Source organism: Mercurialis annua, linkage group LG8, assembly GCF_937616625.2.
Source record: "Mercurialis annua linkage group LG8, ddMerAnnu1.2, whole genome shotgun sequence".
NCBI lineage: Eukaryota > Viridiplantae > Streptophyta > Magnoliopsida > Malpighiales > Euphorbiaceae > Mercurialis > Mercurialis annua.
The window spans coordinates 42,879,556-42,897,752 of record NC_065577.1 but is presented as its reverse complement, the minus strand read 5'-3'; the positions used below and the strand labels follow the sequence as shown (position 1 = coordinate 42,897,752).

General features: G+C 30.1%; 1 protein-coding gene across 2 annotated transcripts; it reads right to left on the bottom strand.

Moving 5' to 3' along the window:
- Window positions 1-13,003: 13,003 nt before the first annotated feature.
- Window positions 13,004-16,425, bottom strand: LOC126659815 (uncharacterized). 2 transcript variants are annotated; one of them, XR_007635089.2, is made up of 5 exons: window positions 16,080-16,425; window positions 15,719-15,860; window positions 14,704-14,767; window positions 13,360-13,713; window positions 13,004-13,251 (listed from the first exon to the last, which is right to left on the bottom strand). XR_007635089.2 is itself a non-coding variant. In XM_050353145.2 (4 exons), the coding sequence occupies exons 1-4, from the start codon at window positions 16,396-16,398 to the stop codon at window positions 13,567-13,569; spliced, it is 672 nt and encodes a 223-aa protein (XP_050209102.1). In that variant the 5' UTR covers window positions 16,399-16,425; the 3' UTR covers window positions 13,304-13,566. The 2 variants fall into 2 exon arrangements, 1 of the variants encoding a protein (XP_050209102.1); XM_050353145.2 differs by lacking the exon at window positions 13,004-13,251 and having other exon boundaries at window positions 13,304-13,713.
- Window positions 16,426-18,197: the final 1,772 nt, after the last annotated feature.

Below are 18,197 nucleotides of genomic sequence, written 5' to 3'. Positions count from 1 at the left end.
GTAGCAGCTCGCTTAAAAGGGTAAAATAATTTAATTAATTTAGTTTTAAATAATTTAATTAATTTAGTTTTGATTAGAGTGGTCGGTTTTTAACCGAAAATATCGTTTACTCATTTTTAGTTACAAGTGTTAAGAAAATTAAAGTGGTCGGTTTTGACTCTCTACTCTATATTTAAAGCTTATATTTTGCATCAAACTCTTTAAAATTGGAGAGTTCATATTTTTAATGAGTGCATTGGAGATGCTCTAATATTAATAAATTTTAAAGTGGAAAAATATATAAGAGAAGGTTTTGAAGAGAAATAAGCTTTTTGTTTTATGTTAATTAGTGAACACATGAATTTGAAATGTGTGTACCTTTGTATAGATGTTAAATGAATAAAGGATCAAATCGCCCCCTCAACTTGGCATGAAATATCAAATAAATTATTTTCGCCATTTATAGTACAAACAGACCCAAAAATTATATTTTTGTATCAAATAGCTTCTCTCTCATTCTTACCCAAGCAATTCACTTTCCGTAAAAGAAAATTAAAAAGACCCTCAATATTTTATTTATTTCTTAAATTAATTTTCAGTTACATCTTTTAATTTTTAAAAAATTATAATTAATTTATTTTATTAATAAAAGATAAAAAAAATTTAAATTTTTTCCTCATTCCCTTCCCCTTTCTTCCGTTCTTCTTCTTTTTTCCGACTAACGTCCCCATCCATATACCGCCAACGCCATCCCTGCCATCTCCTCAGGCAAGAAGATGTTGCTCCTCGCCTGAGGAGCAGTAGATCTGCATCCTTGGGGCAAATCGGCCTTTTAGGCAAGGAGATCTTGAGACGAGCTCGTCTCAGGCGAGGAGCAGCAAATCTACTCCTCCTGGGTAGATCTGCTCCTCCAACATGGAGGAGCAGATCTGCTCCTCACGAGCAAATGCTTCTTCTCATGCGAGGAGCAGAGACTCCTCGTCTGAGGAGCAGTTTCCGATGAAATGGGGCCCGAGTGGAGCTACTCGACTGCGGTTTCGGTGGTTTATATTAAATGTTCAATTATGATAATTAGATTAATTAGATTTGATTAAGATTTAATTGTGTTTAATTGAGGTTTTAATTGTTGTTAATTAGAATGAATTAATATAATTAGCAATCTCACTCTCTTTTTAGGGTGTTTTTGTGTCAGAGGGGTTGACTTGAGCTAAAAACGCAAGTTTTGGATCTGCTTGTACCAAAAGTGGCGAGAATGATTCATTTGATATTTCATGCCGAATTGAGGGGGTGAGTTGATCCTTTGTTTGATGTTAAATTGACAATGAGTCTTTTAATATTTGTATCCAATGAGTAAAGAAAACAAGGGCTAGTGTGTTGGTAAGCAATTTTTGAGGTTGCGAGTTCGAATCATACTCATATGTACAGTTGTTTAAAATTTGGGATCAAAATTTATTGTTAGAATTATTCCTAAAATTCTAATTAGTTTAGGATTTTAATTCATCCTAATATGTGTTGGATGTTGATTATGTCTTTATTGGATTTGTGTAGGAAACGGAGGTCTAAATTCTTTTTGGATTTGAACTTTTTATTCCTTTAACCTATTTAGAACTCTATAATAGGCAAGTTATGGCTTGTAGAATTTAAGAGTGTGAGACAGATTAGTACAACCAAAGCATTATTTGGGTTTATTGTTGGCTTTGGACATTAGAAAAATATCGTTCTTTTGTATTCTTCATCTATTAGTGAATAAAATTCGTTCCTTTGCCCGTGGAGTTGTCATTGACGAAGCACGTAAATCTTTTGTCTTTTTTAGTTCGATTCTATTTGTCATAAGCTTGATTTCCTAATTTATTTTCTGCTATTTTGCTGCGACTAATCTCACAACAAGTGGTATCAGAGCGACAGTTCTGATTTGGGATATATTTGAAAATTTTTCTGATATGGCTATGACAAAATTTGATAGTGAGAAGTCTGATCGCACTAAGAGTTTTGTCTTATGGCAAATCAAGATGCGTGACTGTTTGACACAAGCTGGATTGCGAAAAGCATTATTGGAGAAGGAGAAGCTGTTAGAGAAGATGACTGAAGACGAGATTGAAGATTTGAATGAGAGAGCTCTATCTACCATCCGACTATGTTTATCTGATGATATTTTGCGTGAAGTTCTACGCGAAAAATCTGCTTTGAATTCGTGGAAGAAACTTGAAACGCAGTTTCTGAAGAAAAATGTCACCAGTAAACTTGTTGTCAAAAACCGTTTACATAAACTCCATATGCCTGAAGGTACGTCTTTGAAAACACACCTTGGAGAATTCAATTTCATTATAATGAATTTGGAGAGTTTGGATATTAAATATGATGAAAAAGATATGTCTCTTATGTTGCTTCGTTCATTACCTTCTGATTATAAGCAATTTCGTGAAAATTTAATATTTAATCATGATACGCTTTCTGTTGAGCGAGTTAAATCTGTCCTATTTTCGAAGAAGTTAATGAATAAGGAGCTAATGGGGAATGCTAGTCAGATGTCTGATACTGCCTTTACAATCAGTACTAGCATGAAGACAGATTACGATAACAAGTGTCCAAAACATAAAAACTCTACTTGTAATTATTGTAATTATTGCAGATATGGGTTGTTCATATCACATTTGTGCCAATTTCGATTGGTTTTCCGACTACAACATAGTTGATAGTGGAGTTGTAGTTATGGGTAATGGTCGAATTTGCAGAATTTTGGGCATTGTTTCAGTCAAGATCAAGATGCATGATGGAAAAGTTAGACCATTCACCGACGTTCAACATGTTCCTGAAATGCGTAAGAATCTCATCTCTCTATCTACTTTAGAAATTTATGGATATGAGTTTTATGGCAGGAATGAGGTTTTGAATATTGTGAAAGATGCTGTGGTGTTATTGAAAGCTCATAGAGTTGGTCGTTTGTATGAGATTGATGGATCAGTTACGACTTCGTCTCTTTCGCCAGATTCTACTGATGACATTGCCAAGATGAAGGCCAACAAATTCGCAGCTGCGTGCCAATTGGTTGATAAGTTATTTGATTTATCTATTGTGTCATTTTGCATTGACAAGTTCAAGACGTTCTTGAATTTGTTTGGAATTTCTCAATTGTAGTAACCTGTTATGGTGAAGTGGAGAAGGTGGAGTTTGGTTGTCATTCTAATTTATTGAAGATGCAAGAGAATTCTAGTCAAGGGGGAGATTGTTAGGATTATTCCTAGAATTCTAATTAGTTTAGGACTTTAATTCATTCTAATATGTGTTGGATGTTGATTATGTTTTTATTGGGTTTGTGTAGGAAAAGGAAGTTTAAATCCTTTTTGGATTTGAACTTCTTATTCCTTTAACCTATTTAGAACTCTATAAATAAACAAGTTATGACTTGTAGAATTTAAGAGTGTGAGGCAGATTAGTACAACCAAAGCATTATTTGAATTTATTGTTGGGTTTGGGGATTAGAAAAATCTCTATCGTTTTTTTATATTTTTCATCTATTAGTGAATAAAACTCGTTCCTTTGTCCGTGGAGTTGTCATAGACGAACCACGTAAATTTTGTATTTTTTTAGTTCGATTTTATATTTTGTCATAATCTTAATTTTCTAATTTATTTTCTGCTATTCTGCTGCGAATAATCTCACAATATTTATTTTAAATAAGGGATTCGCACAAATTAAAACGAGATTAATTTGAATGTGAATGTTAAAGGTAATGCCTCATAATTAAAAATCACACCCCCGTAAAAAAACAAAATAAGTGGAAGAAAAAAGATGGACCCTTCACATTGCCGCATCACATGAAGTAGAAGTGCCTCAAGATGAGATGTTAGGATTGGACCCCTACAAACTTTTCTAACCTTTGAGATTAACCAAAGTTTGCATTTTATTTTTTTGTCTTTAGTTGATGAATGCAATTAACACATAATCCACCATTACCATTAATTCAAAAGGTTGCACAAAGTTCTTAATTTTTTTTTTAGCTTTTGATAGTTGATGTCAAATTATTTGTTTGTGGTATGTATAACTGTCTAATCACATGGGTGCATGAAATGATCGAAGGTAAGTTAGGATTTTTTATTATTATCATAAATATTGATGAATTGTACATGTAGGATATTGAGATATTACTGGAAATTCAACTTTTATAAACTTTTAATTTTAATTTTAATTTATTATGTCAATTCTGTGATGTCTATGTGATATATGAATTGAGTCTTCTAATTTGTGAACTATGATAGGTCAATTGGATTGTATGATTTGTCTCATACCATTTGTGGTAATGAAAAATTCAAATAAATTATTTACTCTGAATAGAAGGTGCATCGTTGAATATAATACTATATATTTTTAATTTATAAGATGGATTGTTAAATATATTACGAATAAAATTTTCCAACAACCATAGACATGACATTTGTTATTTGGTCTCTTTCAATACATTGATATATATACAAAGTTACATTTTTAGTTCCTATATTTTATATAAAATATGTCAACACAATTTATAACTTTTAAAATTTCAAATTATAATTATTTATTTTCAAATGATAATCTTTATCTATATTTTAGTTTTTTAGACGGTAGTGTTGCATATAATAAAATGATAGTTGGAATGAAATTAAAAAAGATAATTAAATTACTTAACTAAAAATATTTTTTATAAATTCATCTACTAAAAACTTTTATTAATAATATTTTTTTAAATAAGACATTGTTTTAGATAAACATATATTCATCTATTTTTATTTTTTAAAATTATATTTCATACAATGATTTTAGATAATTGTTATAATAGTAAACTAAAATTTAGACTATATTATTATTAATATATGAGGTAATTTTCATTCATGATAAAATATTAATAAGAATTATAGTTTTAGGAATATTGTTTGAAAGAAAAAAAAAGTTACTCTAAATAATTAAAATATAACTTTCAACAAAATATAGGAACTAAAGTTTTAATTTTGAAGATATATTAAATGTATTGAAAGAGTCCAATCAATAAATGTCATGTCATTGGTTGTAGGAGTTTCTTACAACCTTGGTTGTAGGAAAATTTTATTCATATATTATTATTTAATTTAAATTGATAATATTGTTTGAGAACAAAGACGGGAGGGTAGCTTGACTCTCCCCGACTTATTTTTTTCTTTAAAAAGTGCTTAACTTTTTTCTTTTCTTTTTGTAGGAATATGTAGTTATTAATTTTATATTATTATTCAACTCAGTTTCTCTCAACTATTTTTTTCAGAAACTTTAATTTGTTTTATTTTCTAATATAGTTATTTAAAAAAATTTGTATATAATTATTTAATTTATGTTTTTATATACACTCGACTTTTTAATAATTAATATGCATGGTGGATCAAAAATTTAGTAATTATTAGAATTATTAACTTATTAAATTTGTATAAAAAAATTATAAAACGTATAAAATATATTTTTAAGCATCTACATTCGTAGACCTAATATTAATATTATATTATAAAAAAATTCAATTATATACACTTTACAATCACTCAATCCAAAAGAAAAAAATTTGTATTCAGTTTAAAAAATATCAACTTGATATTGAACCTAAAAATAATTATCAAAAAATTGTATTCATGAAATAAAATAGTTATTAATATCTTTTTATATTAAAAATGCTTCACTTACTTTTATTTGTTCATCTAATAACTTTCTTTGAAATTTTCAAAAACGAATAAAAAGTCATAATTTGAAAATATTTTAGTTTCCACCTTATGAATTAAGGTTAGTGTTGTCCCAAATTAATCATAAATTATTATATATTTCTTTATAAAAATCTTTCTAATAACTAATATTCCTATAGAATATATTTTAAATTTTATTAATTATTAAATAATAGAATTATTAATTATCCGACATATAACGAAGTTAGTTCCCTCAATTTTTTATTAATTATTGAAATTATTAATTTATTAAATATTAACTATTAGAGGGTCTACTGTAATTGGTCTCCTTAAAATCAATCCTGACAAAATGGACTTTAGAATTTTTTTAGATAAAGAAAAGTAATTTCATGAAGAACAAAATTCACAATCGATTTTGGTATACAACAATTGAAGTGTTACTCTAAATCTTTGAAGTCCCAACAAGCAATGAATAAAAAATGGATCCACTTACTTTTAACACGAACTAAAATGGTAAAAACGTGTAATTCGTGGGGGGTAAATGTACTTTGAGTTTGCATGTGAGTATCATCCCTACATATTAAAGTTGGAATGTTGTTTTCTTGGCAAGAGCCCAAGACTTTTGGAAAAGGGAATGGTCTCAAAGCTATATCTTACACTATTATAGCTTGGGGACCAATTAATTGCATTTCAAAAAAGGAAAATAGATAACAATAAAACATTGCAAAACAAAGAAAATGTATTATAAATCAAGATTTTGTGTCGGTTCGGATTTAACTTTTAATCTATTTTTAACCTCTTTTTAATCCTGAATTTATTATAAATCTTATCATTTTCTTTGAAAAAAATTGATGGCAGTCTAAATTATAGCCAATCCTAATTTTTACATAGATCTACCACGATTTACGATTGATAAATAGACATGTGTAAAAATCGAATCAAAATAAAAAAGCAAATTAAATCGACAAATTCAGTTTGATTCAGGTTATTTTGGACATAAAAAAATTACTGAAGTCTTAATATAAATGAACAAAATTATTCAAATAAAAAAAATCGACCAAACTATATGGTTCAATTTAGTTTGAAAATTTTAATGCCTTAAAGTTCAGTTTGATTTTGAAAAAATAAAATCTTTTGGTTCGCTTCGATTCAACTTGAACCGAATGTATATCCATACTGATATGATGACCTTTATTCGAATTAAAAAAATCAAATTATACCAACAAGCACATGATCAACCAAATTAAGTAGAATGGACGATCGCTCTTTAACCCTTAAATTGTCTATAATTTTGTTTTATTTTTTTAGTTATTTTATTTTATTTCTTTTTACCGTTCAATAGCCATTTTTTCGCATTGTGTCTTTTTCATTTTTTTTATTTTACTATTACATGTAAATCGTACTCCCTCCGTCCCGTTTAAAAAGTCTTATATTCTATTTTGGGATGTCCCATTTAAAAAGTCTCATTACTATTTTTAGAATATTTTTCCATTTAATACTCCATTTTATCCTTATTTTAGTTATCTTAAAAGAGCTCTATGGAAAATTCCACTATCATTAATAGGGGCAAAACATGAAAAAATATGAAAAGACAAAAATAATTAATATTTTTTTAATCTGTGTGTAAAGTCAAATGGGACTTATAAGGTGGGACGGAGGGAGTATAATTCATGGTAAAAATTGATAACCAATAATTATAAAAGGGAAGCATTTAATTGATTTTTGATTTAATTATCCCTAACCCTAATAAGTTAAAAACTGTGTCTGCCACTCCACTTGCACCGACATCATGTGACTAATTGCTGTTAAATTGCTATTTAAGTTAATGGAGATAGTACTGGGTCATTGCTATTTAGCTAGCTAAAAGTACATAATTCTATCAAATTGTAAACCAAAAAGATAATTTCAATTTTCAATTTCACTCACTCAAAATTGGCCTGTAAGATCCATTATTGTACAATTTTTTCTGATGAATGGTTTTATATGGCATGTCTACATTCATTCGGAAAATAATATGTGGTAGTGAATATGCATATAATACCTAGTTGGTACTCTAAAACCACTATCTTTTTTCGGTTAATTTACACCAATTGTCTCTGAATTATTCTCTCTTTTCCAACCATTTCTAAACTTTAATTTGTGTCTCAACTTTTTTAAAATTTCTATTTAATAATTTGATTGTTTCTGCCGTTATCCATGTACCATATCTATCAATTTTAATATGGCGTTGCAACTGAAATCCTATATGAACGTCTCAAACGATCACATCGTGTCGTATATATGACAAAAATCAAAATCTTAGATGTTTATATAGGATTGTTATTGAAATGTTCCGTCATTAAAATCGATGGAAACGGTGTATAAATAATAAGGACCACCAAATTAAATAAAAGTTTCGAAGTAACTGAAGCTCGAATTAGAATTTAGAAATGATAGGTAAAAACAGTTAATTTTATACCTTGTTTTTTTCTTTCTTTTACAAAAATATCATAGAAATCAAACTTGAACTTGATATCTAAAATGCGAATATCATAGCATAGCATCAGATTTATAGAATCTCAAATTGAGGAATCTTTAATCATGACTTGTGGAATAAAATTTGTAGCCAATATGATCTAAGCCAGTAGTACTTTTGGTAGTATTTCATAGCCATTGAAATTGGAGATTAATGTCATCAATATGGGTTCTTATTGGTTGGCAAAACCAATTATTGACATTCAACGAATCATTTATCTACTGTAGAAATACGAGGTGCTTATAATAATGATGTACGAGGATAGAAATTATATTGAATATTATCCGGTTAGCACAAAGTAAGGTTAATGGGATGAGAGTAAGGTGTAACCGAGTCGAGTTGACAAATTGCCAATCTCGACCCGACTCTAAAATCTGAAATTTGAAACTCGACTTGAATTTGATAGAGTTTTATTTTAGGAGTTCGAGGTCAAACTCGATAGAATAATTAAGATTCGAGTTCGACTCGATCATCTATGTAAATAGTTAAAAATTAAATTCTAATATAAAAATAAAAATATTATTGTAAATATATATAAATATAAAGGCTGAAAAAGTAAATTAATTCAAGCTCGATTAGTCTCGCGAGCTCAGCGAATTAAGTATTTGTGAGCTCGAGCTCGATTTGATAATTAACTCGAGTAGCTCAAACTCGAGCTCGACTCGATATAAGTCAAGTCGATTTCGAGTCAATCTCGAATAACTCGCGAGTTAGCTCAACTTGGTTAAACCCCTAGATGAGCGTCCGGAGTTAGGTTTAGTCTTGAAACAATAATGAACAACCGTTAAATTATTACAAAAAAGAGAATTTTGATCTGGGTTTATGTTGATCAAGTTTAACATATTTTCAAAATTGTGTAGTTATTTTTTTGATAATTGGGAAGGGGGAACGCTAGTTGTTTTTTTATAATTGGGGAGGGGGACCCCTAGTTGTTTCAAAATTTTATAATTGTTCTTAAGGTGTATTGTTATTAGTTAAGATTCTCATAACTTATTAGTATATGAACTCGCTGACGAACCAAAAAATTGTTCAAAAGGCGGAATTTTACTTAGCAAAACAACATAATTACAATTTTTAGTTCTTTTAGACCAAACTTTAGGTGGCCTAATTTTGCTTTTAAAAAAAGGCCATTCATATTAGAAATATTGGTGAGAGTAATTAACTTTAATTGGTGAAAATGTGACAATCCACCCACATGTTTATGAGAGTGTTTAGGTTCAACCATTACCTAATAACTATAACTAGTTAATAGGTGGTTGAATCTTTACATTTATAAACTCATTTATATTTGTTTTCCTAAGCAATGTGGGATTATCTTTAACAATTCATACCCTTTAATATATTTTCAACTACCAATTACAAAAAATCAAGAAAAGCGTAGGAAATATCTCCTCACGGACCGACCCAAACTAATCCTAAAAGGTCTCTCCCTGTCGGAGTGGCGCGGCCATCCACCCTTGCACCCCTTCCCTCTACCCTGAATATCAACTTCAACATCATTCCAACTCAAAAGAAGAAGGTAGCATAAATTTTGAAGTTACTATAAGTTAATAAATAAATTCAAGGACCACAATGTATATATATGCCGGCTTCTCACATTTGTTTGCAAAAACTTAGCTAGAAGCTGACCATTCATCCTTTGGTATTTAGTGTAAGATGCTGATCTTTTTCGAATCTTGGGATGAAGAAAAGAATCTAAAATGTCATAACATTACCAACAATTGCTTATTCTAGCTAGCATTTTCAAATACTATAACATTAATGTATTTTTTAGCTTAAAGATCAAATTGAAATCACATTGCTAGTATTACATATATGTGAAGTCTTAGTCTGTAGCTAGTACACAATTACATTGCTCGATCATTTTCATAATTTTTTGAATCGTTATTGTCATTGAGCTCGTAGAGAAACTAAGGTTTCACAAACTATGAATGCGAGAATAAAATTATGAAATATGCATGTTTAGGAGGTTTAAACAAATCTCACAATGAATAACCAACGGGTTGTAGTTCAAATGGTATAAGCGTTGGATAACAAACTGTCAAGGTTGTGGGTTCAATTCCTCGCACAAGCGCTTTCCCTTCCCATTTATCAAAAAAAAAAATCTCACAGTGAATAATTAAGATAAATCAAATGCTTATAAGTGGAGGTTAATTATATTTAGCACAAATCAATTAATTTTGTATAAAATAGTAAATTTTAATTTCATTAGCAATCACTTAATTCTGCGTTTTCAGAGCCTATAACTTTTTTACGAAAGAATCATCGTGTTCTCTGAAATTGTGTATCATAGTTAATTATCTTACATTTAGCTTCTTTTTTCATCAGTTAAGGACAATATTATTTATTTTTAGATTAATTAACTCTAAAATTGGATCATCGCGGTCTTTAAATTTGTTCATTTGTACAACTTGGAAATTAACTGACCTAAAAATGATAAATACTGTTCTTAAATGATTGTAATGGTTAAGTGAGTTAATTAACCCTAACAAGTAAGTTTAGAGACCGAAATAACTTTTTACACTATTGTTTTACATAATATCAGAATTTCAAATAAAATCTCCATATAGTATATGGTATCGGAACAGAATTTACGTTTCTTTTTCATGTTTGTAGTATAATTAAAGATATTTTTGTGGACCATCTTTTCTATAATGCCAACTAAACATCTTATTCATATTTTTCATGAAATGATAACTTTATTCCCAAATATAGTAATTAAAATGACAATATAATTTGGAATAATTGATATTGTTTCATAGAATTGAGGGCATTAAATCCTGTGAAATAACCACTTAAAATGAACAAAACCTACCCTAGTTAAATATGTTGGGAGGAAAGGGTGCCCTCTACAATGTGCTCATTAAGAAAGAGACTGAAAATGAAGAATGGTGTTGAGGTGATGATCTTTCACTTTTTAGTGTGAGACAAAACCCTTTTGATAATAATAGACATAAAAACCCCACAGGATAAGGTTTTTATAAAAGCTGCTTTCCAATAAGGAGCAAATAATTAGAATCAGTGAAATATGGTCTTTCAACCATTGATCATACACATTATGTAAGGGAAATAGGAAAACAAAACAAAAAATCATTCCGATCCTTGAACTTATAAAGCAAATTCACATACCAATGAGCTATAGCTCAAATGTTATAAGGGTTAGACAGCAAACTGCTAGGTTATGGGTTCGATTACTCCCACAAGCGCTCCCCCTACCCAATTATACATATAAAAAAAGAAGAAACAAATTCACATAAATTAAATTTAACTTATTTTAGCAATTTAGTCGATAACTTTTTAGAATAAGTTCATGCAATTAATTTATTTTGGAGGGTATAGACTAAACATTTAAAATAGACCAAGTTTGATTTATATAAAACCGATCCATAAATTTAAAAATCGGAATGACTCTTATGAAGGAAAAAAACCACAGATTCATAGCAATATTGTGTAGTATCACGGTTGTATTGCAAATGGTTTGTCAATGATTAAAAGCATAGGTAATTTTCACTGACAATTCTTAAACTATCTTCTCTCTCCTCAACTGTCTTTAAACTTTACTTCGTAATTCAATAAACTTTTATTTTATAATCTGGTTGTCCTTGCTGTTAATCTAAAGCCATTTCCATCAACATTAATGATGCGGAGTTCCGTTTGGAGTCCTATACGGCAAAAAATTGACAAAAACATCCGTATAGGACTATTTGGTACTTCACGTCAAAATGACACAAGAGTAACGATAAGGAAAATTTAATTATTAAATAGAAATATAAGAATAATTGGAGTATGAATTAAAATTTAGGACGGTTAAGACCTTAACTTAAGGACAATTGGTGTAAATTACCCTTAGAAACAGTTAGGGGTGAGCAAGAACCGAACCAAACCGAAAAACCGAACCGAACCGAACCGAATTTTGATGTTTGGTTCGGTTTTTCGGTGAAAACGGTTTGGTTCGGTTTCTACTCTAGGTAAAGTTTGGTGTTCGGTGTTCGGTTTGGTTTGGGTGTTTTGAAAACCGAACCGACCGGAAAACCGAATTAACCGAACTTTAATATAAAATATATATATTTTTTAAAAATAATATACATATATACTTATATTTATATGTTTTTTGTATTTATATCTTAATTATTGTTGATATGTAAGTTAATAATTGTTATTTAAACATATATGGAAGTTTATTATACTCTAATTATTTAATATTTCAATTAATTTTAATATAAAAAAATTTTAAAAAATAAAAAGTGGTGAAATTCGGTTTTAACCGAACCGAACCGTACCGAACCGAAATTTTCGGTTTGCTTCGGTTCGGTTTTTTCACCTCCAAACTAAAAGTTCGGTTCGGTTCGGTTTGAGAATTTTCCAAACCGAAAACCGAAAAAACCGAAAAATTTCCAACCGAACCGAACCGAACCGACCGATGCTCACCCCTAGAAACAGTGAAAGACTATGCATAGTATTGTTGCATCAGAATTGATGTAGTCAAAGCTAGGAAACTGATGAAAACGGACTTGTTTTGGTCCATCAGTTTAGATACGTGTGTTAGTGAACTTGTTCCTAAGAATAACAACTTTATGTATACCAATCAACTTAGGTTTGCAGTTGAACAATATCAATACTATGTATGGTTGGCGACAGTTACAAGATGGCAAGTTGTGTATCATAGCAACTTGCAACAACAGTAACTAGAAAAAGGAACTAGATATACTGATACTGAAACAGAATCAATTGAGAATATTAGGCAGGGCGGTTGGACGGCCACCCCCTCGCTGACAGTTACCGATTGTTTGCCGATTATTTTCTATTATTTTTCTCTTTTAATCGTCTCATAAACAAAGAATAAAATTCATATTCCATTTCTCAAGCCAATATTATAAACCACATTATCCCTATAATTTGAGCTACTAAATTGATCACATACCTGGACATATGGCAGATTCGCACTCGATCGTCAAACTCCAACGCCTTCTAATAGTCTCTACTATAAGAACATGCTGAACAAAAAAGGCCGGCTTCATTCAGACCAAGAACTTGACAACGACAGGTCTTCTGATTCTCTCAATGTACAATATGCTAGTAATCCATCTGTATACTTTAAAGGGAAATTAAAGAGCAATGTACGACTATGCAAATCAAATTATAGAACTGCATTTCATAGATGTATAATGAGAATAGCGAACGATATGTACTCACTTTCTTACTTTCCTACAAGACGAAACAATTTATCATTTCTTCATGTACATTCGACTACAACATAACGGATATTTATATTATATGTGGTGGTTAGCTGGTTATAACCCGAGTATATTGGAAAATTACTCTGAACTTTACAGGGAAAACTTCAAGGTTAGATTGCCTTCTTCAGACCATCCTGAATTATACACTCCATTTCACGTTTGCTCAGTCCAACTCATCAATTGAAGCAACTTCCTCCTCTGAGAGTTCAAACGCATCAATTTCTGCAAAGTAAGCTCTTTGTTGCTCGATAAAGTCCTGGGGCAAAGAATACTTGGCATCATCTTCCTTAGAGGATACTCGACGTTGCTTCTGCAATAAATTTATAGAGGTTCAAAGTTCATCAAATTAAAGCAGTATTCGACTCCAAATGTTATCAGCTGTTTCCCAATTTCAGCAACGTTCCTCAATCTAAGTCCTTACAAAATTTCAGCCCATTCTGCAAAGTATAGATCTATACTATATATAAAAGCACGGATGGGGGGGCAGGCAAATTTACTAAATAACCCTTTCCAGTTTACTACTAAATAAAGGTATTATAGTCATTAACTATTTATTTATTTAATTAATCACTATTATAATTAAGATCCTAATTAGAATAGGTAGCTAAATTATCTCCAATTTAGTTTTTAGTATGTAAAAAATAACTAAATTGTCTCCAAATTAGTAGGAATACATATCTTTTAGTTTGATTGAACTACAAAATTAAAATACTGTATTTGGTCAATATATTATATTTAAATTTCTATTTTATTATTTTTAAAAATATTATTAATAAAATTAAGTTAATTATTTAATTATGATTATTATACAACCAAAATAAGAATAAATTCAGTATAAAAAAAATTAATAACCGAATATATTATATTTATTTTTGTAAAAATTCTTAACTAATTTATTATTAATTATAAATAAAAAATTGATATAATTATAATACATTTACTAATATGTTCATTGACGAGTTACGTTACGAGCCACGTGCATAGCACGTAATGCGAAACTAGTCAATACAAAAGCTTGCTGTTCAAGCAAAGAAAAAACCTAATTATACCCCCAGAACTGAAAAAATATGTCAGTTCCAGGAAACAGCATCTATTTATGAGAGAGAATCTAAACTAGATCTAAAGAATATGTTCAGGTGTTTGTAAACCCAGTTATGCAGAAAAAATCTTCTCAATAAAATTTCAAGCTGAGTGCTAAGAAACTAACATTTTGATAAAACTGGTGAGAATAACCTTAAATGACGACACATGAGCAGTTGTGGTAAATGATCTGAGAGCAAAGATGCAAAAGTCTACAAACCTTTTTGTTAGGTAGCACACAAGATTTGGATAAACTGGGAAGCCTGTATTCATTAACTTCATCCCTACATTAAAGACAAAACATGAACATTTGCTTCTATAAATATTAAAAGCCCAAGAGATGAAAACGGCAAAGAAGTACAGAACAAAGACAAAGCAATATACAATTGCAGCTGGTAAAACAAAATGGCAATTTCTATACTCAACTGTCAACTCTTAGCGGATGTTGTCATACTAAGCGGTAAATTCTACTCAATATTAAAAGCTACAATAACCAATTTTGTCAATGCCTTAACTGAATATTTGTGTTCAATAACTTCAATTAAGTAAAAAATGAGGACACGCAAAATAATATGACCGATGAAATGTAATTTTAAAGGAATGAATGCCACATTAACTAACAGCAGCAATTAGAAACATACAAGCACATGGCGAAAGAAATGAATGAATAGAATAACTTGAAAAGAAATCCAAATTTCAGCTTTTCTGACCATTAATTCCCCTTAGTATATACTTCCCAGTATTGAAAGGCATTCTCAAAAATGTTTTAAATTAGTAGAACCATAGAAACCAATGCATCTATATCGCTGTGAAAGTATAGTTCACAAGTGGCTAGTAAATTTTAAGCAGTCGCAGCTCATAACAGAAAGTTGAGCAAAGTCTCTACGTATTGACATCCTAGACGGCCAATATAGAGCCATGATTTCAGCTTGCACGTCACTAATTTTGACTTCTTCTTTTGATAAATTTTTCAGTTACAGTTAGCATCACATAAAACAGAATAGTAAACTAAATTCCACAATATGACTCTTTCCATATCATCCTGTAACAGAGTTTACCAAAAATCTAGTAACCTACTCATCATTATTAATATCGTCAAATAAGAACTTCTATTTCCGAAACAAGGTTGCACAGATTCATAATTCATCCATTAACTGCACCGACTGTTAATGATCCACTACTATAATCCAAGATAAAATAAAAGGGTTAAAACAAAAGCAGTTAACGAAGTTCACCTAGTAACTTGAGTTTTTAAAGCGGGAAAGCAACTCATAGGCTCAGCAATTGCCTTCTGCTTGCCCTTCCTCTTATCTGCAGACTGTCTTCTACCGTAAACTGATCGCGGCTCGAGAACCTCACGATTAGCATTATCAGCACCTAATCTCAATGTACCAAAAACACGCTTAATTAGACTATAAAAAATCACAAAACAAACATTTTAATGCACCCAAAACAATCTGAAAACCCAATTCGCAACTGCAATTTCAGCTTAATATTCCTCAAACAAGCATAAAAACATAAAAAAAAACAAAAATAAACAATCCCAATTCAAAACCCACAAACTACAAAATCCAATCAATCAGACAACAAAATTACCCTTATCAGAAGCCGGTTTCGGAGTCCGAGAAGGCGTAGATACCGAATCCACCAAAACGACACTAGGGTTTGGTAAATTATTCTCGTTTTGGGATTTTACTTTGTTTTTACTCAGAATTTGAGTAGGTTTGGCAATCGAAGTTGAATTCTTAGTTGAAGTGGATGAAGATTGAGATGGGTTTGTGGAATTAATAATGTTTATGCAATCTGAGAGTGGCTTTCTAATTCTATTAGAAGTGACATTAATATTGTCACTGTTGAGTGTTCTTTTTCTTGTGATTCTCGGTGTAGATTCCAATTCTTTGTGATTCTGATTCATTTTTGTAACGCCAATTTTGGGATTTATGATTAGAATTATGATATTGAGTGTGTTGAAGAAGCTTGTGGAAGTCTGTTTGTTAGGCGGGAAAATTTCTGTGTTTTTACTGTTTGATGAAAGGTCAAGTCCAGATAACTTACATTTCTTCTCCAAACAACATGAGTACGAGACTCACGGCCCATCTTAATTAACGTAAGCCCATGAATATCATTGTTTGCTTAATGGATAATGTCAGGGGTGTGTCCATTCAGTTTGAACCGAACCGAACCAAATTGAATTTTTGGATTTTTAAAAACCGAACCGAAATATCAGAGAAATAAAATATTTCGAACAGAACCAAACTGGTCGGTTTGGTCGGTTATTTCGATTTGATTCGGTTATTTCGGTTCGGTTTACATGTAAAACTGTCAAAAAAATTTACACTCAAAATTAAACCGAACCGACCAACCGAAATTTATGTCCAATTTTCAACCGAACCGAATTTGTCGGTTCGGTTTCTGTTCGGTTTTGCACACCCCTAGATAATGACCTGATAAATCCAAGCTGAAGTTTAACACAAAGTTTTCAATTTTTCCAATTTTATAGTTATTTTTTCCAAAAATAGATTAGATTAAGATAAATTTGAAGTACATTCGTAAATCAGTTGAAATAAAATATAAAAAGTAAATTAAATCTAACAATCGATTTACTTGAAGAAACAAAACAACAACAAAAATATAAAGATGGAAATTTAAGGGTGTCAGTTGCAATATAAAATACGAATTCAAGTGTTGAAAATTTTCGACATAATTCATATTTCTAGAACTTCTATTTTCAAATTGTTCTACTGCAAACATGTTTCAGCAGCCGAAATACAACCTCGATTTATTAAAAACTTAAAGTTGAAGTTCGAATGAACACTAAGTAGCCTTGATCGAAGTGATTGACACAATAAAATTTAATCTACATCACCAACTCAAACTAAAATCACTTATAATTATCAAAAAAGGAAGCTATTTATTAAAAAAATTAATAAAATATAGAAATAAACGAGTTAAGAGATGATGGTTTTCGGCCAGACGCTGAAAATCGCCATCTCTCGCTCTCAAAACCAAAATATTGCTAGAATTTTCTTTCTTTCTTTGTTCTTTCAATTTGGTTCAATTCTTTTACAAATTAAACTGAACCGACTGGTCTAATGTATTTTTATTTAAGTTCTTATAGTTCTATCACAAATCAAAGTGAACACATTTAAATTCTTATAAATTCATCTTGATTCAATTTAAAAAATTAATTAAAATTTTAATTTGATTCAATTCAATTATATTCGAACAAAAGGCAAACCCAAACTTTATATCCAATTCCTTGATTTTAATAAAAATCCAATTTTTTTACATATTAGAGAGTAAACATATGAAATATTTAGTACATAAAACAAGTGTAGTGGAGCCTCTAGTTTAAGGTTTCCAATGTTCAAGAAAAGTGAAAAGGAGAACTAAACCAAGGGGCCATAACAAATACAAGTAGACAACAAAGCACATGTTTCAACATCTTTTCAGTACCCAATATTTATTTTTTACTCTATAAATACCCTTCTTGTCTCTTTAATTCACATAATTAGTAGTAATATAAAAAAATAAGACAACAAAGATGGAGGCAATTCAATCATGGGTTTCAAAGAACAAGCTTGTAAGCATTGGTTAGTATCATTAATCTAAATTTACCATTAGCCATCTTTTTAATGATTCTTTTGTCTGATTTTTTTAATGATTACAAATAAATGATGTGTGTATTAATGTATATGTAGGAGCATTTTGGGC